The sequence below is a fragment of the Crassostrea angulata genome, chromosome 4 (genome assembly GCF_025612915.1).
Source record: "Crassostrea angulata isolate pt1a10 chromosome 4, ASM2561291v2, whole genome shotgun sequence".
Classification (NCBI taxonomy): Eukaryota; Metazoa; Mollusca; class Bivalvia; order Ostreida; family Ostreidae; genus Magallana; species Magallana angulata.
Window position 1 is genome coordinate 5,636,748 of NC_069114.1, and position 27,869 is coordinate 5,664,616.

At 32.7% G+C, this 27,869-nt stretch overlaps 1 protein-coding gene across 1 annotated transcript in view; it reads right to left on the reverse strand.

Moving 5' to 3' along the window:
- Positions 1–26,877, reverse strand: part of LOC128180157 (uncharacterized) — a 29,948-nt gene extending 3,071 nt beyond the window's left edge. The window contains exon 1 of the mRNA XM_052848047.1: positions 26,312–26,877. Within this exon, the coding sequence (XP_052704007.1) occupies positions 26,312–26,822 (511 nt within the window). The 5' untranslated portion in view covers positions 26,823–26,877. The remainder of the gene's footprint in view (positions 1–26,311) is intronic.
- Positions 26,878–27,869: the final 992 nt, after the last annotated feature.

Below are 27,869 nucleotides of genomic sequence, written 5' to 3' on the forward strand. Positions count from 1 at the left end.
TGGCATGATAAAATCAGCTTCATGGAGTCGTAATACAAAATATCTGGACAAAGTGGTATAATACATGTGGATCCTGTATAAAAACATTGGTAATCACAAAGCTCGCCGAGACGAGGCATCACCTTTATGAAGCACCACCTTTATGAGACCACCTTTATCATATTATATGAAACTCATACTTTATGACCTTGGATATTTATGGATACTGTTTTGACACAAAATCGTATATCATCTTTTAAAAAATTGTATGATAATCATATGTTCATTTCATACATTATCATAAGAAACAATGTTCATCAATACAATAATATAAAATACAATATTGCATCCTATCATACTTACAATATATATCATATTATATAACAAAATACCATAAATAACTAGAACTTTTTTGTTTTCAACAAAAAGTAAGGGCTTTCCGACATCCCCTTTCCCTTTTTTGATTGTAAATGTCAGGTAAAATCGTATTTTTTATTTAAAAACTCTTCACCCCCTTGGTATTATTAGTTGCCTATTAGAAATATAACCTTATAAATAATGCAATGTAAAAAAAAAATAACTTCAGAACATTAAAAGTAAATATACTTTTAATTTCTAAAAAAATATTTCCAAAAAATCATTAAAAAGTAAGTATTCCTTTCTCAAATAGAAAACATGGTATACATAGTGTATTAATGTTTTACGTTCAATAAGCAAAGGAAGATAACTCCTTCTAAATCATTTTTTCAACTTTTAAAAAGTTGCAATATTTACGCCCTTAAAACTCCTAAAAGAAGTCAAAAAATGGCCCTACGCACCATAATTTTTAAATTGTACCCTTAACCGAAAAGATTTTAAAAATCGGATGAAAAATAAAAAAAGACTAGTGGGTATTGTTTTTTTATACAAAAAAACACATGTCTCCCCTTCTCCCCAAGGATTGTAATATGGGGCAAATTTAATTAGTGAAAAAGAATGAAGTCACCTATATGTTAGATATCATCCATATATGATACAAGTCATTATTGTAAGGAATATTTTCATGATCATTGACCCTGAGAACCAAAAAGGTCAAGGTCAAAAAGTTGGGTTTAGTTCACTTTTTCGCTAGATCGTCAAACTATGTTTTAAGTTTAAAGTCTCTCTTTCAAAGAATTTTGAAGTTATGGTCTGGAAAAAAATTAACTTTTTTCTTAATTTGGCCTTGAGTTACGAGTCTGGTCAGGGTAAAAAAAAATTAACAATATGTCTCATGGTATTTTAGTTCTTTGTTTACAGTTTGAAGTCCTTCTGTCGAAGTATATTTTAATTAACGACGAGAATGTTTTTTCTTATTTGACCTTGAAAAAAATGTTAGGCCTAGGTCAAATATTTTGGTGGGTTCCATCTAAGTTACTTACTATCTATCTGTGATACAAGTTAAAAGTCTGTATGTTTAAGGAATCTCATATTATGATTCGTAGAATATTTTTTTGAAAATGAATTAACTTGAGACACAAGATTGGTCAAGGTCAAAAATTATGGAGGCGTGCACTCCTTCTCTATAGCATCTACCTATGTTCCAAGTTTGAAGCCTTAATGTCGAAAGGTATTTAAGTTACCACCCAGACAAAATTTAATTATTTTTTCTTAAATTGAACTTGAGTAAAACAAGGTCAAGGTCAAATATTAATCAAAAGTACACCTCAGTGTATCATTATTGTTCTTTGTGTAAAGTTTGAAGTCCTTCTGTCAAAGAATATTTAGGAGGTGAACAATGAAGTTCATTCTAATTTGACCTTGAAATAAAATTTTTAGGTCAAGGTCAAAATTTTTGTTAAGGTTCAACTGGACTATATAACATCTATCTATGATACAAGTTAAAAGGTTGTATGATTAAGGAGTCTTGTGTTATAGTCCGGACTATATTTTATATAAAATGCTTGACCTTGAAGAAGAAATAGGTCAAGGTCAAAAAAATTGGTAGCGTGCACTTCTTCTCAATATCATCTACCTATGTTCCAAGTTTAAAGTCTTAATGTCAAAAGGTATTTAAATTACGACCCAGACAATATTTAATTATTTTTTCTCAATTTGACCTTAGTAAAACAAGGTCAAGGTCAAATATTAATCAAAAGTACACCTCAGTGTATTATTATTGTTCTTTGTGTAAAGTTTGAAGTCCTTCTGTCAAAGAATATGTAGGAGGTGAACAAAGAATTTTTTACTGATTTGACCTTGAAATAAAATTTTAAGGTCAAGGTCAAAAATTTTGGTAAGGATCAACTGGACTATATACCATCTATCTATGATACACGTTTAAAGATTGTATGATTAAGGAGTCTTGTGTTATAGTCCGGACTATATTTATATAAAATGCTTGACCTTGAAGAAGAAAATAGGTCAAGGTCAAAAAGTTTGGTGGCGTGCACTTCTTCTCAATATCATCTACCTATGTTCCAAGTTTAAAGTCTTAATGTCAAAAGGTATTTAAATTACGACCCAGACAAAATTTAATTATTTTTTCTCAATTTGACCTTAGTAAAACAAGGTCAAGGTCAAATATTAATCAATAGTACACCTCAGTGTATTATTATTGTTCTTTGTGTAAAGTTTGAAGTCCTTCTGTCAAAGAATATTTAGGAGGTGAACAATGAAGTTTTTCTGATTTGACCTTGAAATAAAATTGTAAGGTCAAGGTCAAAAATTTTGGTAAGGTTCAACTGGACTATATACCATCTATCTATGATACAAGTTAAAAGTTTGTATGTTTAAGGAGTCTTGTGTTATAGTCCAAACTCTATTTTTTATGAAAAGCTTGACCTTGAAAAAGAAACTAGGTCAAGGTCAAAACTTTTGGTGGCGTGCACTCCTTCTTAATACCATCTACCTATGTTTCAAGTTTGAAGTCTTAATGTCAAAGGGTATTTAAGTTACGGTCTGGACAAATTTGGATGAAGAAGAATAAGAAGAATAAGAAGAAGAAGAAGAAGAAGAAGAAGAAGAAGAAGAAGAAGAAGAAGAAGAAAAAAGAAAGTCGACAAAAACAATATGTCTCCCCTTTGAAAGGGGAGACATAATACAGCTAAAGGGTTGTTTTCAGCTTTGACCACTCTAGATCCCTTATCTTTCAAAATTATTATTCCAAAACGTTTTCGGGTCTGCAAATTAGGTCCCTAAATATAAATATTAAATATGAAAATATTTACTTGAAAACAAAACGCGTGAATTCAGTTTAACATTAAAACACCCACAGACGATTTTTTATCAACTTATAAAACCGGAAAGTCTCAATGGTTTCAAACGAAACTTTAAACATATGATAATTATGACAGTTTTACCATTTTTCATTCCTCATTTAAAAAATTTGGTTGTTGTTTTAATTTTTAATTTTTTCATCCCCCCTTTTTTCATAGTTTGAAGTCTAATATCTTAAAAACAGCAAGAGATAGAAAAAAGTTGTCGCTTACGATTTACTATATCATACTATGAAGTATCTAAATCCAAAATTTCTTAGTTTATTATCAAAAAATAAAATAGATACAAAGGTCCTTTAAATGTTTTGTTCTTTGCATGTGCAAACCGGAAGTATATAGACCAGAAGTCCAAAAAGGGACATACGGGAGAACTAAACCATTGCTAAAAGAATCTAACATTAAATTTTTATTTTTCTGTTCCGTTTTCAAAAAATCGCTGCCGAAACTTTGTCGAGAAGAATAATAAAAACTAGAACTTTTTTTGTCTTCAACAAAAAGTAAGGGCTTTTCGACAGCCCCATTATCCCTTTTTAATTAAATGTTTAAAAAAATTATTCTCTAATTTATTTCCAAGTGTTCTAAACGCCTTGGTACCCCCAGTTGCTTAGATAGGAACTTATGAGTAGTGCAATGTGAAAAGAAAGATAACTCCAGAACTTTACAGGTAGCTCAACTACTAATTCCCAGAGGAATATTTTCAAAAAAATCATATTGAAGTAAGTATTTCTTCCAGGGACACAAAACTTGGAATGCCTATAGTATTTATGCTCTACGTTCTTACAACAAAGCGAGATAACTCTTACTAATTTTTTTTTTGAAATTTAAACAAGTGATGATCTTTGGGCTTTCCCAAACCCCTTTAAGGAGTCAAAAAGTGGCCCCCTCGGACCATAATTTGAAGATTGAACTTTTTATTCTGAGCAATAAACTGAAAAGATTTTGGAAATTGAATGAAAGGTAAAATAGTTACAGCTTAAGGGCTGTTTTGAACGTTGGCCCCTGCAGATCCCTTATTCTTTCGAATTGTGTACCCAAAAACTTTTCCGGTCTGCGCATTGGTTGTGTCATTACCCATCAAAAATATTGTAATAACTAGAGACGAGCTCGTTGCAAGCAACGATTAGGTTTTCCGTCGTAGCTGCGTCATACTTGTGACGTATTACAAAAAATTGATAGCTGACCATAGTACAATATTAGATGTGTAAACACTGAGAAACAAAGTATTATATTTCTGTGACCGCGTAGATTTTACGGTGATAGAGAATTCGTCTGGATCTGCATCGGTCGTGTGCAGTACGAACCGGGTGATGGAATGTTGGCGTAAAGTGTATAAGATATAAGGTTGTGGCGCGCTGTGGGCCGTAAGCTAAAACGAAGGGTAGGTTTGCCGTATTCCCGAAGGTCCACCAGTATACAGTTCCAGAGAATTAAACAGGCAACTGATGCAGGATTCCACATTATTGGACGAGACTCAACGATGGCAACATTATAACAATTTAACAGACATACATGTTACAAACAATTCGGATATGGCCAGTAGTGGCCTCCGGACTCAAGACTCTGGGAGAGTCGGACGTGGCCGGGGCTGGCCGCCGTATTCCAGACTGCGCATTGACAATTGTACATAACTATTTATAAGAATCTTAACAATGAGTATAAATTGACAGGTAATGATATAAGTAAGCTGAGTGAAAGGTTCACAGATATAAACTAATTAAATAAACTCAATGAGTCTTTGATGTCCAAGAAATGAAAATCTGATAATTGCACAAGAGATTAACAGTCCTTGAAACATGACACTCTGTATCTTTGAAATCACATATAAAGTCTTAAATTAAAAGTGTCAATCACTAAATAAAAAAGTAACTTTGTAAGAAATAAACTATGAGAAAAAATTACGAATTTTACAAGTAATGTCAAAAAAAAAATTATAATTGAACAGTGCATTTTGCACGATGATACTACATGTTTATAAGCAAATGCAGATCTTAACACGTTGTCTCTAGTTTGATTCGCCGCATTTTATTCACAGAGTGGGACTGTGGTTATGCCCGGTACGAAGGTAAAAAGACCATTGGCAAACGTTTTACACGCATTTTTATCGAACGCAAGCGCCAATGAATCTCTTAGTATATATGCAGAGATCCTGGAAATTTTACAAGGGGTTTTGAAGAATAATTTTGTATTTCGAGGAGGGGGAACATGCGCGGATCAGAAAATTTTTCCGGGGAGGGGGTTGAAAAGTCAGCCGGTTATTTAAGTTTGCCAAGGGATGTCCGAGGCATATTTGGTAAGTTTATAATGTACACGTAATTGAAAGAAATTTCGCTGGGGGGGGGGGTTGTGGAACCCTTCCCCTTCTAGATCCGCGCACGGAGAAGAACGATGCCGGTAATTTTACTATAATTTTAACCATTTTTATTTAATTATTCATGTTCATAATTATCAGAAAACCAATATTACCTTTCAAATCAGTTAAAACTTAAGATACAAACCATTTAATCTCGGTGAGTATTGCGTCCGCGTACGAAAATAATGGCAATTTTCAAGAAATTCGGATGGACGATCTGAGTCCTAGGTCGTCCATCCGATTCTTTTTCTGACTAAAAGCTACAGACCTGCAGTTAGAGATTGTCAAACTCTTATTGATTATGTCAATTTGTTTGTCTCAAAGAATCATTTTTAAATCAATAAAGTTTTACCTTAAAAAAAAAGAAAGAAATCGGGCACAATTTTCAATGTTAGCATTTTACAATTTTATGGTCTAATAAAATTTCAAGAAACAACTCTTCATTGCTTTATCCGAAATATTGCATGAAAAAAAAATTACATCGCATTTTTTAAAATACAAAAGGATATTCAAAATAAACTTGATTTAACCGCTAACAAACTGGCATAAAGAGAGACTGAGAACCAATTTCTTCTCTTTTTTTTTTTTTACATCAAAAGAAATTAAAAAATAAATCCAAATATATTTTTTCTTTGTATGCGTTAATGAAAATGTAGATCAGCAAGGGGTTCTTTGTCGTGCAAGCACCTACTTACATATATAATGTAACAGATTGTTACACGGGTCTACAACGATGACAAATATCGAAAAGGCAATATTGTGGGTGAAGGATGAATGTGTAGTTTGTTTTTGAAGTTTATTTTTGATACATGTAATTATATTTATCTGGATCTGTTTGTTAGTTTGTTTTGTTTATTAAAGAGGGGAATTAAGAAATGAGTAATTTTCAAGCACGTAGCATCGTTTTTGAAAGTGGGGGGGGGGGGGGGGGGCAAAGTCATCCAACAAATCTTGACAAGCAAAAAAAGAACTTTTTTTTTTTTTTTTTTAGAATTTTCCAAAATTTTAAAAATTTCACTCATAATTTCATGATTTTCATACCATTTTTTTTACATGCTACAAAAATGGGGGAGGGGGGGGGGGGGGGCAACTCCATGATAATTCAATTTTTTATGTAAATTTTAAAAAAATTGTTGCTGCGAGAAAAAGTGGGGACAGGACATCTTTATGTTATATAACATGTGAAACTTATTTCATTCCACCCACAAGCTTGAAATAATGAAATAATTTTAATGAAAACAATATAAATAAACGTCATAAATCCCATATCAAACGACATATTACCACTTGATTCTGTGCGTCTTTTTAACGAATTTATAAACAGCGGCAAATTCTAAAATGTATTTTTAAAGGTAATGTTAGCTGCAAGTCTGTAGACCTTGTATGAAAAATTTCGGATGGTAGTCAATTTTTCCGGGATACAGACCGAGCGGTACATATATGCAGTTAGGGTAACTAAGAATGATTCCAATAAAATACTTTGTTGAGTAATGCAAGCTTTTAAGAAAGCAATACTTATATTTGTTTAAAATATAACACCCAAATACTTCGTCTTATATTCGCTATTTGTAGAACAAGCAGAACCAGTATCAGTCTGACCGGCCTCGCCAGATACATTGTTGGAATTTAATTGTCCTAGCATTGCATTGCTCTGCATGTACACAATTTCTTTTAAATATTAAATACTTAAAGTGTTCATCTATATGGCTACACATAACGTACACACGTGATTCAAAATAAACAACACGGAAAACGGTAAAGAATTTAGTCATTGAGTCTAATTTTTATAGAACTTGTGAAAAAACACATTGCGGGTCTGAATGTTTGTTGATATGTCAATACATCAATATACAGTTTGTTAATTATTTTCGATTGCTAAGGCTACAGCGTTTTTGATGAACATTGAACAACATTTTTTCCATGCCACTTTTTTCCATGGAAGATAGGGAATGTATACAAGTATAAAGCATTTATAAAATTCATTGAATTACCTCTTTAGAATTGTGTATGGAATAAATAATTTATAAGTTGCTGCTGAAGGTTGTTTGGTATTTTCGTTTGTAGATGTTTTGCAAGTAAAAAACCTGAAACGCGGGGCAAGTCATAATTAATATCCCTAATAACCGTAACTTACAACTAGAGGCTTTGGATTCAAATATTATCGTATACGAATATTTAATTAGTTCACTTTTTAAAATCATCTCCACGATGATGATTATGTTATATCCATCGCAAATCAGTATTGTTTTTGCTTTAAAAGAATTGTTCTATCGGGAGCAATCCCGCGTTCGTTTAAATTGCCAGCGTACATTTGTCATGTCAGTAATACACATTGTGCTTTATAAGACGGCCGTGTATACGTATTGTAGAAAAGTTGAGTTGAATTACCATGCATTGGAACCATTTTATTAACACATCTCCCAGTACTGAAACAATTCAAAATGTCTCTGTTACAGTAACACAGTGGGGCGTTAAACGTGTACGTCCAGCTCTACAAGCACATGCACTATTGTCTAGGCGACGGCCTGAATACAGCTAGCGACTCTCCTATCGATCGGTTACCTGAGTCTCGTAATGCATCTAAATATAGACAGGGGCACAGTTATGAAACAAACAACAAAAATAAAGTCAAAGAGGTTCATCTATATGAAATGAAATTGTACATATGAATAAAAACATTTGGAAATTTTATGTGGAATTATTTTTGCGCACTACATGTATCAGTTAGTGCATTACAAGAAGCCCTTTCATAACCTCATAAACGTGCGCACACCCACAAAAATGGACCAAACTGACAACAATTGTTTCTGCAAATACTGACTATCAATTACGAAAACATTAAATTGAATACTATAGAAGGATTCAAAATTAATTTCTTTACAACTTTGCTTCAATATTGCATTAGAAATTGTTATTCCTTTTTAAGTTATTGACAAGAAACTTTGGACGCCTTTAACTCCCTAATTATAAGGGCCAGCCCTTTTTTCGGCATACCGAATGAAAGGTCTGAGTAAGACCAAGAACTTTTAAAATACATGTTATATCAAATTTTTATCAGGTAGAAAACTAACACGGAAAATACGCGATTTTTTAAAAATTTTTTTCTTACCTTTATTTCAACATCTTTACCACCCCTTTTATTTGCATTTAAATAATAAATAAAATATATCTTGCACAAATTCAATGTATTAGCTTCCAAACCAGCCCATCTTTGAGACTCTGCCGGTCATCGTTAAAGCTTAACCCCCTGGACAAAAGAAGTCGTTAAATTTTACTAAAAGGGGAATAATTCAAAACCGGATAGGGATTTTCCTCAACTAAAATATGCAACGAGAACATCTCGCGGCATGTTATCAGTCCTGAAAATTTCAAAACAATCGGTGAACAAATGAGCGAAATATTAACGATCAAAGTTGGCGTCTAGAAGAAAAAAAATAATAAGAAATTTGAAAATTTTTCAGAATAATGGTAAGGTTTTCCACTCCCAGCGGAAAACCTTAATTACTCATAAACTTTTAGAGAAAACGAATCACACGTGATTTTAGTTTAACATTGAAACTCCCATAGACAATTTTTCATAGGCTCATAAAACCGGAAGTACTCAATATTTTTTATTCAAACTTGAAATATATGTTAAATAGTTCTATCTGAACAATGCTTAGGCGTCTTATAACATTTCTAAGGTTTTTTACATTATTTTTTGTTTTTCATCCCCCCTTTTCTCAAGTTCGAGCCTTACTATCTCAAAAAAGTAAGAGATAGAGGAACGCCTACGCGTACGATTTTGTACAACTGGACAAGATGCATCTAATTCTTAAATTTGAATGCTCTAACTAAAAAAATAATAAAGATATTATGTTTTAATGAATTCTTAGTATTTCCTTTGTCAAAACCGGAAGTTCCGGAACCGGAAGTCCAAAACCTTACATTCTATAGATTGATAATATGGCTATAAAGTTGTTACATAATTGAATGAATATATCTTGCAGATTTCAAAAATCGCTGACAAAAAAAACTGTCGAGTATAATTATAAACATAGGTAATCATAGATTACTAAGCTCACCGAGACGGAGCATCACCTAATGAGACATCACCTTCATAAGACCACCTTTATCATTTTATATGAAAATCATACTTTATGATCTTGGATATTCATGGATTCTATTTTTGACAAAATATCGTATATCATCTGATAAATATTTTTATGATAATCATATGTTCATATGTTAATCAATACAATGATATAAAATTAAATATTGCATCATGTCATATTTATAATATATATCATATAATACAATAAAATACCGTAAAAAACAATAATGAGATATGATATTGTAATATATGATATGACATTGTATTGTGTTATACCTTATTGTATTTGATCACATAATACAATATCATAAAATATAATACAAAATAGTATTATATTACAATATCATATTACATAATACATTATAACATTGAAACATGATATTATATTGTATGATATAGTATGATATTGTATTGAATGACACTGAAACATATTTGATACATTATATGATATTATATCATATAATACAATATAATTTGATTCTAACATTGTATCTTATCAAATGATACAATATTATGTTATAAAGTAAAATATTATAAAATTCATTATTATATTATACATATTGTATCATATGACACAATAATATATATTACAATATCATATAATACAATTTCATGTGATATGATAATTTATCATATAAACTAATATCATATCATACAATATCGTATGATACAATATTAAATAATATTACAATATCATATGATACAATTTCAGGTGATATAATTCTATATTACTGAAACCAATATCATATTATACAATATTGTATGATACAATATTATGGAATATACAATATTGTATCATAGGATACAATATAATATTTTGCAATATCTTATGTAATTGTATCATGTGATAAAATAATAAATTAAAAATACAATATAATATTATACTATATTGTATCATAATATACAATACTATACATAACAATATCACGATACAATATCATATCATAAAATATTTAAAAAAAATGATACAATATCATATCGTATCGTATAATTTTTTATAATAATACATATGATATCATATTGTATCATGTCAAACAATATTGTTTCATATCATACAAAACTATATCATAGGAATCATGTTATATCATTTATCATAAATACATTTATTTATCGAGCTGGTTTGAGTGAGGTAGGAGATTTCTTTAGCATCCTTGATAATGGAGATCAGGCTCTGCATCTGAAGCAACCTCTGCGTTTAATTTATAATAAAGTTAAATCAACTATGTAAGCTATCATCTATAAAACATGTCACCTGTTCTAAAAAACTAAACCTCATCCAGCATCCGACACTTATGGCTCAGATTCAGCATTCAAGCCCATCAGGTGCATTGGTATCATAAGACGCATCATCCATGCAAGTTTGGTGAAGTTTGGAAAAGTAATAACTAAGATATCAATATCAGAGGGCACTAGCAATTAAAACCTTAACTTCCTCCAGCATCCGCAACCTATGGCTCAGATTCAGCATCCATGCCTGTCAGGTGCATCTGTATCATAAGACACACCATCCATTCAAGTTTGGTGAAGTTAGGACCTGTAATAACTCAGATTTATTTTTTAGCATCCTTGATAATGGAGATCAAGCTCTGCATCTGAAGCTACCTCTGCGATTCATTCTTATTACAGTTAAATCAACTATACAAGTTTGAAATAGTACTATCATCTATTAAACATGTGACCAGTTCCAAAAAACTTAACTTTATCCAGCATCCGAAACCAATGGCTAAGACTCAGCATTCAAGCCTGCCAGGTGCATCAGTATCATAATACACAACATCCATGGAAGTCTGTTGAAGTGAGGACAAGTAATAACTAAGATATCATCATCAGAGGGAACCTGTTTCAAAAACTTTATTTAACCATCTCTTAAAATCTTAACCTCCTCCAGCATCTGAAACCTATGGCTCAGATTCAGCATTCAAGCTTGTCAGGTTCTTCAGTATCATAAGACGCACTATCCATACAAGTTTGGTGAAGTAAGGACCAGTAGTAACTAAGATATAATCATCAGAGGGCACCTGCGACAAAAACTTTAACCTGCTCCAAACTCCTTAACCTCCTCCAGCATCCGAAACCTATAGCTCAGATTCAGCACTCAAGCCTGTCGGGTGCATCAGTATCATAAGACACACCATCCATGCAAGTTTGGTGAAGTACGGACCAGCAGTAACTAAGATATTACGATCAAAGGGCACCTGCAACAAAAACTTTAACCTGGTCCAACAACCTTAACCTCCTCCAGCATCTAAAATTTAGGACCCATATTCAGCATCCAAGTCTTTCAAGTCCATAAGTAGGTCTAGATGCATCATCCATGCAAGTTTGGTGTAGAAAGGACAAGTAATAGCTTAGATACAGGACCTGCTACAAAAACTTTAACCAGGTCCGGACGCCGACGCCGACGCCACCGCCGACGCCGACGGTATAGCATAAGCTCTCCTTGACTTCGTCTCGGTGAGCTAATAAAACTAGAACTTTTTTTGTCTTCAACAAAAAGTAAGGGCTTTTCGACAGCCCAATTATCCCTTTTTAATTAAATGTTCCAAAAAATTATTCTCTAATTTATTTCCAAGTGTTCTAAACGCCTTAGTATCCCCAGTTGCTTAGATAGGAACTTATGAGTAGTGCAATGTCAAAAGAAAGATAACTCCAGAACTTTACAGGTAGCTCAACTCCTAATTTCCAGAGGAATATTTTCAAAAAATCTTATTGAAGTAAGTATTCATTCCTCGGACACAAAACTTGGTATGCCTACAGTATTCATGATCTACATGCTTACAGCAAAGCGAGATATCTCTTACTAAAATTTTTTTTTGAAATTTAAACAAAAGATGATCTTTGGGCCTTCCAAACCCCTATAAGGAGTCAAAATGTGGCCCCTCGGACCATAATTTTAAGATTGAGCTCTTTATTCTAAATAATAAACTGAAAAGATTTTGGAAATCAGAGGAGAAATAAAAAAGTTACAGCAAAAGGGCTGTTTTGTACGTTAGCCCCTGCAGATCCCTAATTTCCTCGATTTGTGTACCCAAAAACTTTTTCGGTCTGCACATTGTGTGTATCATTTAACACCTTAAATATTGTAATGTTTACTTGAAAACTTTTTGAGAAAACGAACGACGCGTGATTTAAGTTTAACATTGAAACTCCCATAGACAATTTTTCATAGGTTCATAAAACCGGAAGAACTCAATATTTTTTTATTCAAACTTTGAATGCATCTTGAATACTTCTATCTGAACAATGTCTAGGCGTCTTATAAAATTTCTAAGGTTTTTTGATTTTTTTTTCTTTTTCATCCCCCCTTTTAACAAGTTTGAGCCCTAATATATCAAAAACGGTAAGAGATAGAGAAATGCCTACGCTTATTTTTTTGTACATCAAGACAAGATGCATCTAATTCTTAAACTTGAATACTCTAACTCAAAAAATAATTAAGATATTGTGCTTCAATGAATTTTTAGTATTTTCCTTGTCAAAACCGGAAATGCCGGAACCGGAAGTCCAAAACCTTACATACACGTGTCATGTAGAGATGCTTTAAGACTATTGTATAATTGTTTCAAAATTCTTTCGCGTTTTCAAAAAATCGCTGACGGAAATTCTGTCGAGCATAAGAATAATAATAAGAAACATCAGAATAACAATAGGTCTTTTCGACCGAAAGTCGAAAAGACCTAATAAAACATCAGAATAACAATAGGTCTTTTCGACCGAAAGTCGAAAAGCCCTGAAAAGACGAAAACAATAGGTCTTTTCGACCGAAAGTCGAAAAGCCCTAAAAAGACAAAAACAATAGGTCTTTTCGACCGAAAGTCGAAAAGCCCTAATAAAATAGAATGAAAACAATAGGTCTCTTCGACCGAAAGTCGAAAAGCCCGAATAATGATAAGATATGATAATGTAACACAATATGACATTGTATTGTGTTTCACTTTATTGCATTTGATCACATAATACAATATCATAATACATAATAAATTATACTATAGAGTATCATATGATTCAATATCATATCACATAAAACATCACATAATTGTACATCATATGATATTAAATAGCATAGTATGATATTATATTGCATGAAACTGTATCATATATGATAAATAATATGATATTGTATCATATGATTAATAATATATCACATCAAACAGGGTATTATTTGAACTCGGAATAATTATTTAACTCGGAATTCTATTAAATTGTGATTTTAGCTGTAGTTGCTGTAGTTAGACATCAATTATGCAGTAATGATGATTTGTGCTGTAGAAGTTGGTACAATATATGTGTTAGAGGGTTATTTTTATCGATATAGTTCATCATATGCTAATTCAAATTATCATTTTTAGTATACAAAATTATTTCTTTTCTATTTAGTATATTATGTGTTCTTCATATTTATTTCATTGAAATATTTCATTGTATATTATAATTCAATTCATCCATTATATGATAATATGTTTTCTTCTTTTTTTGTTTATTCATTATTGTTTGTTTGTGTCTTTATTGTTTGTTTGTTGTGTCAGTAGAGTTTAATGAAAAGGGGGGGGGGGTTAGTTACTCGAGTGCTAGTGTTAGTTGAGACATGCGCAGAAGGGTTAGTCCATGCCTGGCATGGACTAACCCTTTTGCGCATGCGTTACATTCGAGTTTAGCTAATTTGGCCTAATCTGTAAAAAAAAGTTAGACCAACAAAATTACGATGTTTGTGAAGTATTACGCAAATTCAAAAGAATACACAAATTCCACTGCGTTGTCAGACTTCCACCGATATCGCAAGCTGCAAAATGTACACACGTAATCACCTTAGTCCTATAAACTTCCATACGATAATATAATACAGCCTCGAACATCGTCACCAGAACTTTATGTTACCAGAAATTAACATCGGTGTTGACCGCGATCATAATATCCACAGCAGTGAACAGATATACAGCCAGTATCTCGCTAAAACGCCACGATGTGTACACACAGCCATTTCCATTTACTTCCAGATGCAGACTACAGAAAATCATCGTCACTTTTTAATTTCTGACGTCACGCACTCGATATTTCCCGAACTTTTTTCTATACAGGCACTGCACAAATATCAAAGCCTACCAATATCGAAGAAGTGCGCTTATAATTATTGCACTGAATTAAACTTGTAAGCAAAAATCATAATTCAGTATTGATGTAGTTATTGATTCTAAAGAGAAAACGAAAGTTAATACAAGGCTTTAGAACATAAGTGCTGTTAAAGCGTAATATGCTTTTATTCTTTTAATGTTCATCTTATAACGATCATATTTATTTATTTTTTATAACAGGGGATACTCAACATCATAGCCGACATTAGTAAGGTCACGGTTCTAGAAAAAACACGAACCACTATGCAATAACCTTCATTTAAAACTTGAAAAATCAGGATCCGCCCATGCATTTGTCTGTCAATAAAACCACCGTTTTTAGTGTGCAACTCAGGCAAAATCAACTTCAATATGACGTAGTTCGACTGTTACGTCATGTAGCTAAACTAACAGCGATGCATGTGAGAGAGAGAGAGAGAGAGAGAGAGAGAGAGAGAGAATTATTACAAGCAGCTACCGGAGAAAGAAACATGAATCCACCATTCTTGTATTTTTTCTCGGTGGTCGCCCGCGCTAAGATATGTGGGTTTTCTCCAGGCACTCCCGCTTCCCCCCACACCAATGACCCCCTCGCTCTGAAATCCGTGGCAATGAAAGATATTAATTTAAGTTGTATAGCTTATAAATTATCAACCGTTGTGAAATAAATAAAGTTCAGTTTCAGTTTTTATCTTCCGAGCTCCTGAAAAAAAAGACAAGATATGAAACTTGTCAACACTATTTTAATGACTTTATTCCCCCTCCGTTTTATTTTGACCGAAGACTTTAAAATCATTCCCACAAGATCTTGGACTTGCGGTAGGACGCAACTATCTTTTTCTTGCGTAAAAAAATGAAAATGACGCTGGTTTCAAGCGAAATATACACCGATTGAGTAGTCTTATCTCAAATGCGAGACAAATCTTGTTGATTTCATGTGCATACATGTATAACGATAATATACATGTATGTACAATGTACATGTATATACTATATATATATACACACGTATAACTATAATATTTACTTAGTCTATTATTCATTTTACAAAATCCAGTAACAAACTTGTATTACTAGTATTTGCTTTGCATGCCAACAACTTCTAACAATTTTTAATTTAAAAGGAGGTTTGAATTCGTATACATGTAGGCGAAGCGTATGGGAAAGCGCGAAGCGCCCATTGTATTATAGATACTAGAATACCATAAGAACGTGTATCCCACTGCATCCCCCTGTGGCGCCCCCTCCAAATCACGATACATACAGAGTGTAAACTGTACTCCCTTGTACAATTTGTACAGTGCTGTTTGCAGTTATTGGTTAGCTTGTAGGCCTATCGAACAAAGCTGCATGGACTGATCATGGCATCAAAAGTTTACATCGGAAAGTGATTGCATTGAAAAAGGAATGGTTTAATGTATCTTATTAATGCCTGACAATTAATTATTTTATAAAATTATTAACAAATCGTGTGTGCATTTACATGTACTTTGATAAAAGGAAAATATGGATCCATCTGCACTCCATCGTTGGATGATAAATCAACAACTTGACCACCCTTGAATTGCCGGCGATGTCTTCCCCTTTCACTGAGATGATCATCAATGTGGACATTCAGGAGGATTACATTCAATCTTTTTGTCAGACTGTTTTGTGAGACAGTTTAGCTACTTATTTGAAATGCATGTACCAGAAAATGACCCGCAATATTTTAATGCGGTGATGTCATGAGTTCGAATTCCGCTGGGGCTTTTATAATTTTTCCCTTTCAACAGTTTTTAAAACGTATTTTTTGGTCAAATATTGTGAAATTTAAAAGTTCTAAAACGGTGAAACTATTTTGATTGTTGTGTGATCTTATCCACATTTATAATGACAGGTGCTTCATACAACCTTAAAAAACCTTATTTTTCTTTCTTTTTTTTACTATTAATCAACTTGGCATAGAAATAGTAGTCAAATTTTAAAATTTAACAAGTATCACATGAATAAAATATGTTTTTGTCAATTCAGAATTGCTGGTCCATGATTCATGAGTCTATTCAGCATTTTTAAAACAAGAATATTAATGTTGGATTTTTTTAAACCAAAGTGAACTAATGATAAGATATTTGGGTTTCAAAGTATGCTTTTAAAATATTGTTTGCCTAATTTGTCTCTCTTATGACGATCATTAAACAATAAGAAATGTAATACAATTAAGTTTCTCGGAGCAGATGGTGTCTAAACAAAATGTTGTAAGTGGCGTGATCAATATAAAATCATAACTTTTTCGACAAAATCTCGGAAGACTCTTGATGCAGATTCACCGATTTTATATAAAATTTTGCAATATTATTCTTATTGAGAAAGTATAACTGTTCATCAACCATTTAATTAGATATCTTTGAATAGAGTAAGTGAGAAAAGATCACGGAATACAATTATACAATGTACATGTAATACATGCAATATACAGTTATAATTCTACGCACTATTTAAATTACATCCATACGATCACATATTACAGTTACAACTTGGTTTAAACATAAAATTAATAAAGTGTTTACTTAAAAAAGAATATTTGAACCACCAATCCACCGTAATAGTCTAATTTTTGCATGTCTGGTAGTTTAAAGGAGGGATATTATTTCTGTTTTTCTCTCATAAATAAATAAATATTTTTATTCTTAAATCCGCCATTTAACAGCTACATGTAAATACCGCGTGTTACATCGTGTTGCATCGCGATGCGCCGTGTAGCACCGTGTTTATTTTTTCCCGTTCCGAGGCCTTTGCAAAGAACAAAACATCAAAGGCACCGACACTTCCACGCTCAGCGGAACATGTATTTTATCCATCGGACACCTCCATTATTTCAACGTAAATCCTGCCGGCGCTTTGATAAATTTTACCTTTCAAAAAAGTTCCAAGCATATTTTTCATTGTAAAATTTGAATATTAATAACTGGTGAAAGGATTTTGATTCTAATGTTTTTTATCCACAATTATTGAACCAAAATGATCGGAACAAAATTTAACGGAACTTTCGATCTCTCGAAGTTTACACCAAGCGAGCGTTGGTGAAACGGTCGCCTGGTCCCATGAGTTCGAGTTATCGAGATGCGCTATTTTTAAACAAGCATTCTGAGAGTATTGCATAAGCAATACACGTCCCCTACCGGTTTGTATTATTCTATGAAAGCTACCAAGCACACAACTATTTCAGAGCTATTGTAAACGAGATGTCATGCTTTAATCAGAGATAAAAGAACAGAGGAAATTAAAACTATATAGTTGATATAGAAAAATAGGAAATAGGTAAAGTAATACTCTTTATTTCATCTCTTGTAATTTCGTGAAGTCTATTCTGTATTCGCTGGTAAAAATTTGTGAAAACAATGCACTGTTATGCACAATATCATTTCTTACCGTCTTCTGTACCCCGAATCAAACCAAAAGTTAAACAGCCCAACCCGACAACGAACCCGATTGTAATAATAATACAAAAAAACTCTGCCGATTAAATTTACAACACAATGCTTGACACTATTTTATAGAATTTATTTGTTTGTTAGAAATGATAAAAGGAGTGGTACAGGAAAAGGAATGGTACAAGTAACGCACGATATTATTACTGACTATATACTGACCTCGTTTATTCAGTTACACACCGAACCCGATAACGAACCCGAACATTAAAAAATTGGAATATAAAAAATTAATTTTCTCGAAAATATGTCAATCAGACGCTACAAAAGTGTAAACTTGATCTGTAGTTTGACATTTTGAAGCTGTTCAGCAAGTTTCATATTATTCCTCAAATGCATAAAGAAAAAAAGTGTGGAAAACTGAAGTGGGACAGACAGACGGACTGACGGACGGACAGACAGACGGACTGACAGGACTGAAATTACACGCCCCGTTTATCGATTGTTTGTAACCTTCATCAACCTTTGAAAAAATCATGCATCATGACGATGTCAGACTCCAATTCCCATTAACAAAAACAAATTTCTTACGGAAATTTATAATGGGAAACTTTTACACTCATTAATTGTTACAGTTGTTAAAAACCTTTTTCACGTTAGGGAATAATTTTAACCGCGTTTTTTGTAAAACATTTTTTACATTATCCAACAACCTTTGGACCGCATCTGCACGATATATAATATACATGTTTCATGAATATACACGATCTATGTATTGAGGCATATTCATAGTTTCATTTAAAATGCACACAATCACACAATGCACAGAAAATTTAAGCAGAGTTCCTGTTAAAATTCTCCAACGATGTCTGCTCCCTTCACCGAGATAATTATCAACGTGGAAATTCAGGAGGATTGCATTCAAACAAATTTCATTAAATTAGGAAAATCGGGGGGTTGCATATATAAAATATCATTATGAGCTATATCACATGCAATGTGCGGACAATAGAATGAACATGGTTTTCAAACGTAAGATGCGTGATACTGGAATTTTCAACGTTCCAAGACAGGACCTAAGATGTACAGGATTGTCCACAAATGACCGTTATTCTGATCAGTTTTTCGTGTTCATTTATTAATTGTATTGTATACATGTACATGTATGACTGCAGGTTTTATTCAATGCAATCATGTTGAAGTCTTGAATTTTGGCTTGGAAGATTTCTCCCGACAATACACTGAATATTAGAAGCTCTATGTGCCGTTATAACTATTTTCCTTTCATACAAGATAACGCTCGGCAATAGAATTGTTTGCAAGTTCTCGTATTATATCGTAATTTCAAGTTGATATCGTTTAGCCTCTGAAAAATGAATCATTAGGCTAATATCGTAAAAATTTACAATAAGAGAATATGTTGCGTTTGTAATGGAACATATCATCTGAAAAAAGAGCAGATACGTATACAGCTAATTTGGACTATAAAATGCATGTATAAGTCGTTTCACTTCAATGTTGATATTATAAATACTTGTCAATACGCTTATAATACGCTTGTCAATGCTTATAATACATGTAGGTATGTGTATGTATAGCACTATTTTCTACAGTCGCTGCACGTGTAGTGATGGTACTATATAATCGATAATCTGATTTTTACCAAATTGATTTGTATTCATATATGAACGTGTATAGCATGGTTGATGAGTTTGCAAATGCTTTAATTTCAATAGTATACGTAATTGTTACAGTATAATTTGTGACGATTATAGACACATGCATTCCCGTATCATTATATACGTGTCGTGCATTAATCTTTTACAGTACACACGTATCTAAAGTATATTCATGAAAACTTCATTGTAGTATTTTAAATTATCTTATATATTTACCCCCCCCTCTCTCTCTCTCTCTCTCTCTCTCTCTCTCTCTCTCTCTCTCTCTCTCTCTCTCTCTCTCTCTCTCAATAGCTGTATGCACTGATCAGTCTGAAAAATTTACTTGACTTCTAGCTATAGGTAAATGACGTAACAGTCATTACTACGTCATATTTATGTGGATCTTGCCAAACTTGCACACTAAAATCGGTGCTTTTATCGGCAGTGAAAAACAGGGGTGGATCCTGAAATTTCAAAATTTTAATTGATTTTTTCATGCACAACGGTTTGTTTCTTTTCTTAATCCTAAACACATGTCATTACTATCAGAAAGGAAAATTGTAAGATAGTTAAAATGAAACCAATTATACAATAAATAAATATTTAGAGATTAAAAATCTAAATATAACGTACATAACACTGTGTACCATGCCTATAAGAAAGAACATAATTTCGGGAATATTCCCATATGAATAAAATTAAATTTGGTCAGCCTCGATCTTGCTATTTACAGCACGGACGATTGATACATGCATTGGTAACATAATTTCTTTATTTATTTTAAAGTATAACCTAACATTACATAGCAAGTTTTGGGGTGAAAAGTTCGGGAAATATCGAGTGCGTGACGTCAGAAATTAAAAAGTGACGATGATTTTCTGTAGTCTGCATCTGGAAGTAAATGGAAATGGCTGTGTGTACACATCGTGGCGTTTTAGCGAGATACTGGCTGTATATCTGTTCACTGCTGTGGATATTATGATCGCGGTCAACACCGATGTTAATTTCTGGTAACATAAAGTTCTGGTGACGATGTTCGAGGCTGTATTATATTATCGTATGGAAGTTTATAGGACTAAGGTGATTACGTGTGTACATTTTGCAGCTTGCGATATCGGTGGAAGTCTGACAACGCAGTGGAATTTGTGCATTCTTTTGAATTTGCGTAATACTTCTCAAACATCGTAATTTTGTTGGTCTAACTTTTTTTTTTACAGATTAGGCCAAATTAGCTAAACTCGAATGTAACGCATGCGCAAAAGGGTTAGTCCATGCCAGGCATGGACTAACCCTTCTGCGCATGTCTCAACTAACACTAGCACTCGAGTAACTAACCCCCCCCCCTTTTCATTAAACTCTACTGACACAACAAACAAACAATAAAGACACAAACAAACAATAATGAATAAACAAACAAAGAAGAAAACATATTATCATATAATGGATGAATTGAATTATAATATACAATGAAATATTTCAATGAAATAAATATGAAGAACACATAATATACTAAATAGAAAAGAAATAATTTTGTGTACTACAAATGATAATTTGAATTAGCATATGATGAACTATATCGATAAAAATAACCCTCTAACACATATATTGTACCAACTTCTACAGCACAAATCATCATTACTGCATAATTGATGTCTAACTACAGCAACTACAGCTAAAATCACAATTTAATAGAATTCCGAGTTAAATAATTATTTCGAGTTCAAATAATACCCTGTTATCATATGATACAATATAATTTGATACAACATTGTATCATATCATACGATATAATATTATGTGAAATAGTTAAATGTTATATAATACAATATCATATTATACACATTGTATCATATGGTACAATTTTATATATTACAATATCATATAAAACAATTGCATGTGATATAATAATATATTATATAAACCAATATCATATTATACAATATCGTATCATATGATACAATACTATATATTGCAATATCATATGTAACAGTATCATGTCATAAAATAATATATTTATGATACAATATCAAATTATACAACATTGTATCATAATATCTAATACTATACATGAATATCATGAAACAATATCCTATCATAAAACATTTTTTTAAAAATGATACAATATCATATCGTATGATATAACTATACAATTCAAGATACGATATAATATTGTATCATATTATACAATAGTGTATAATATCATCAATACTATATCATAGGAATAATGTTATGTCACTTAACAACAAACACATCTACAAATGTATCTTTCAAGCAGGTTTGAGTGAGGTAGGAGATTTGTTTTAGCATCGATCAGGTTCCTCATCTGAAGCTACCTCTACGAATCATTTATATTATAGTTAAATCAACTATGCAAGCTATTATCTAAAAAACATGTGACCTGTTCCAAAAAAAACTTAACCTCCTCCAGCATCCAAAACCTACGGCTCATATTCAGCCTTCAAGCCTGTCACGTGCATCAGTATCACAAGACACACCATCCATACAAGTTTGGTGAAGTTAGGACAAGTAATAACTAAGATATCATATTCAGAGGGCATTTGTTTCAAAAGTTTAACCAGCTCTTAAAACATTAACCTCCTGCAGCATCCAACACCTATGGCTCAGATTCAGCATTCAAGCCTGTCTGGTGCATCGGTATCAAAAGATGCACCATCCATGCAAGTTTGGTGAAGTTAGGACCAATAGTAACTAAAATATAATCATCAGAGGGCACCTGCTCCAAAAACTTTAACCAGCTCCTAAAACCTGCAATGCTATGACCTTGAATTGCTAGTATTACATAATGGTCACTATGATATTTATGTGTACTTAGGTACTTCACACTGAATGGTGTTAATGATAATTAACAGAATGAACTCTGTAAATCTTGTAGCACTGCGTTGTATTCCTAAGTGATGTTATAAAACCAGGTGAAAAATACGAGCATAATAATATCCAAATTGAGAGTTTAAAAACAAGTGTTATATATGGCGATTCTGTGTCTGCAACGATAGCTCTGGTACTCTATATTGAGTCATGTATTGTATATTCTAAATATTAACCTTTGTAACCTTATATGCCATGTACGAATGAACGTATTATGAGTAAGTGATGCCTCATACCTCGGTGAGGGACTCCGAGACTCAGGAGTCGGAGACTGAAATCCTGTATCCGTACTCTTTGATTGGTAGTTTTGTAACCTTTTTTTAGAAATAAAATATTAATCTTAATTTTGAACACTAAATGTTTACTCATGATCGTCGTAAATGGGCCGAAATAGTCAGAACTGTCCATCATAAGTAAAATCTTATATATACCCATGTGAATTAAGGTTGAGCAGACTCTTTGATTTGGACTACTTTGACTATACGATCACGCTTTAATAAAACCGCTTGAGAACGAAATACTGTATATTTGGTTATTACTAAGTTTGAGCTGACCCTCAAGTGGATCCGTAAGACAGAAGGCTCCTCCAGCATCCAAAACCCATGGCTCAGATTCAGCATTCAAGCCTGTCTGGTGCATCAGTATTATAAGACACACCATTCATGCAAGTTTGGTGAAGTACGGACCAGTAGTAACTTAGATATTGCTATCAAAGGGCACTTGCACCAAAAACTTTAACCTGCTCCAAACTCCTTAACCTCCTTCAGCATCTGAAATTCAGAATTCAGGTTCAGCATCCAAGTCTTTCAATTCAATAAGTAGGTCCAGATGAATCATCCATGCACGTTTGGTGAAGATAGGACAAGTAATAACTTAGATACAGGACCTGCAACAAAAACTTTAACCAGGTCCGGACGCCGATATAGCATAAGCTCCCCCTGACTTCATCTCGGTGAGCTAAAAAATCAGTTTCCCACTGAATATTCTTATATTCATAATTAAGTCCCTTTTCTAACCTTATGATTTTAGAGTCATATCACATTCAGCATTGCAGTTCTAAAAAGGTCCTAAACCTACATCAAACTCTGAACCCTTTGTGAGGCCCAATAATCGTACAGGGGGCAAAGTTTAAACAAATTTTAAAGAATCAGCAATATGTCAAAATTCTTGCATATAATAAAAGCATATATAATAACATTTCAGTTTTTGTGAATAATTAAGGTGGAATGCTACACAAAAATTTTATTTTATGGATCGTTAGAGTATAATTTCTGTAGTAAGATTGCGTTGTTCAAAGAAGGATATATGCCCTTAATTTTTCAAAACGATTTATTTTGTATTTTTTATGAAAAAATAAAAATAGAAAAGATTTTCTACTCTTTCGGGAAAAAAACTAAAAAATACGTATGAAAAATTAAGGGTATATATCCTTCTATGAGCAAAGCAATCTTGCTACAAAAATGATACTCTAACGATCCATAAAACAAAATTGGTGTAGCCTTCCACCTTAATTTTTCTTTCTACAACTGGATCCCCAATGTGGCCCTGCCCTACTCCTAAAGATTTTGATTTGAACACTACACTATCTGAAGTTCCTTTCACTAAAGTTACAGCTTTTCTGCGCAAATGTTCGACCATCCATTGTGGCTCCACCCTACCATAGGAGGGGGGAGCATGATTTTCTCAACTTTGAATCTACACTACCGGAGGATTCTTCCACACAAGTTTCCTGGCCCAATGGTGTCTGAGAAGAAGATTTTTAAAGACTTACATATTCCTATTAAACATTCGACCCCCATTGTGTCCCCACCCTACCCCCGAGGGTCATGATTTTCACAACTTTGAATATACACTACCTGAGACTGATTCCATATAAATTTCACATTTCCTGGCCAAATGGTTCTTGAGAACCTTGCTTGCGCAATACATTCACGCTAACGGGATCTTTAGTTTGTTTCTACAATATTATATTTGCATGAATAAACTCAGAAAAGATAATACAAATATGGGTAAATTTTCATTGGGAATTTGCTTTATATTTATATATATTTCTTACGAAAGAAAGTATAAAATAACAAATATACATTTCAACTCATGTACTTACTTTTGTCTTCACGATAACAAAAAATATTTGATTACATGCCAAAAAAATTCACATTATATTTCTTAGGAGCGTGAAGATAGGATATGTTTTATCATAAAAATGAATAATATGTCCTAGAGACTCAGTTTTACGATAGAATGCGTTCCGTGTATTAATTGTCTCTGTAGGAAAGAAAATACGTGTACGTTGGTGAAAAGTTTTGAATTCTTCCATTATATAGGTTATATAAAATTCTTCCATTATATGGATTATATAAAATTTTTAAATAAAAGGTATTTACAGTCTCAAAAAGGTTTATTATGATGAATTTGACTGTTATTTTCAAGGCAACTTCATTAATTTTATCCAAAATTGTTCGGAGCGATTCTGCAGTTCTCTGCTAACTGTGGTGAGGGCCTTTCCCGAGACCCGGTTAGATTTTTAAACTAAGGAAATTGTAGTGAAATTAATTGCATTATTGTAGGCTTAAATCGTTGTTATGTAAATGTCAATAATACGATGAGTCGATGTATCTATTTCATAAATGTCCGATATGCAATGTCAACCCGTGAACACACGGGTCAAAGTCTAGTACTCTATATACATATGTATTCCTATGTAAAAATTCCACACAAGTGTCAGCTTTCCTTGTCTTATGGTTCTTGAGAAAAAAAATTCAATACATCCTTATTATCTGCCCTTGTAAAGGATGTGATCCTTAATTTTTACAACTTTGAATCCCTTTACCACAAGAATGCTTTATGCAATGTTTGGTTGAAATTGGCCGAGTGGTTCTTAAGAAGATGTTGAAAATGTGAAAAGTTTACCGACAGACAGACGGACGACAGACAAAATGCGATCAGAATAGCTCACTTGAGCTTTCAGCTCAGGTTAGCTTTAAACACTACAATCCCTATAAGATCTTCCGTTGGAAACGAAAAACCTTAATACAAAAACATTACAATCACTATAAGGTCTTCCGTTGGAAACATAAGACCTTAACAAGCAGTAATCAATAGGAGATCGCAATGGTGACAATGCGGATATGTATGCTTTTAAAAGTAGACGTAAAATCATTGCAAATAGGTAAAACGCAATAAGTATCCGATTAAGCCTACCCCCAAAAAACCGCTTTTGCAAACATCAGACATCATCAATATCTAATTTAAAAATAATTCATCGAGTTTTATTGGGGTGATAGCGATGGTGGAGGCTTCGACAAATTTTTGATAGGTTTGATCAAGCTCTGATTGAAATTTTCACCTCATAATATTCAAAGAATGATTCCTTTTTATTTATATATATATAATTTCAGGAAATGTTCGATTGAATATAAGAATATTGACATACTTATGTAATTTTCATTTCTTTTAATCATGCAAAGCCCGCTTGCGACCCAACAATACGTCATTTTAATTTACTGGACTTAGGTGAAGGATCTCGCTTACAATTTATCTCGAAAAAAACATCCATATTATATAAAAGAAGTTCAATAGTTGACATACCTCCAACAAATAATTCCATTGCAATGCTGATATTTGCTTCCTTTATTGACGTCAGTGCATTAGATATGCACGTTTTATAGTTTAAAACATCTTCTTCTTTCCACTGTTTGCAGTCTGGCATGTAAATATGAACAATTTTATTGTACTGGAGATTTCCTACGTATTCACAAGCTGCTGCCGATCCGGGTGGATGTTGTCTTTTCTTAAGTTTTTCTCTGTTGCTTTTATAAACTTGACATTTTGATTGTAAAACATGTTTAGCTATTCGTTCTTCTCCATGCATCAATGGGTCTTCAAGAACAACCAAAGCATCTACATTTCTTTCCTGTAGCACATCTCTTTTAGCTACTACAACCTTGCGTTGTATGGACATGTTGTATGTATACTCGTCACTTTCTGACAAAAACGAACACCAAGGTATCGATGATCGACATGTCATTTCAACCAATGATAGAAAGTCGACATTGTTGATTGCAAAGTAGATCTCTGATAAATGTGTTTGTTCTTTCATAAAGGCCTCACACCCTAATCGATATCCATAAGCCAGGACAATGGGTGGTATTGCTGATTGACCTATCGTTATAAATCACAAAAAATAAATAAAACATTGAAGCTGTAGTAAATTAGTAATACGTAATGAATCGCAACATTATTATTTATTATTTTTACAATTATAATTATTATTATTAATTGAATCCAACTTCTATTATCTATTTTATCAATGAATAGCTTGAGTATCATATCTAAATATAAGATGAATGTAGAAACGTAAACTGTGAAGTTAGGGATCCGTGGTGACTTCTACTTTTCATGAAAGTACGTCACGCATGGCGATTTTAATGCATTGTGAAACAGTTTATATCACCAAATTTTGGTGTCTATCATAGTAACGCAAGCTTCGGTCTACCAACCCACAGGACCCGAGTTCGAATACTGCAGGGAATTTAATTTCATGAAGAGCGGTAAAATAATTAGAAAATAATTTCCCCCTAAAATTTGATTTTTTTTGCTTTTTGTTTAAAGGTGGGGGTCATTTTCAAGTCGAAAACATGCTAGAATTTTATATCTTTAAGTAATTAAGAAGAATGGACTTGTATGCAGAACTTTTCAAAGGTGTGTGTAGGACTGTTAAAGTACTTTAAGACAACTTTTTAAGGAGCTTGGACACGATTTTTGTCAAATTCTATTTTTATTTTCAAAAATGCTTTAGGAATGAATTTCCAATGGCCAAAAGAAATTTGAGAGTCAGTCAAAGAGTTATAAGCAAAATAGAGGGCTCACAATTATTTGTCATGTAAACAAAGTTTGTACCCTGATTTTGTTTACATAGGTTCAATATACACGTACCAGTAAAAAAAAATTAATCCTGATTTGTCTACCTTCTTATTCATTTGAGCATAAGTAAACGTTCAACACATTCATTTTAGGTATAAAACTGGAATTTTTACTTCAAAATTCAAAATGTAAACAATTTTTTTCTTATATAGCAAAGACTTGTTAGCTCTGTAACTCGCTTATAAATCAACGAATGACAGTCAAATTTGGTTCCCTACAAATA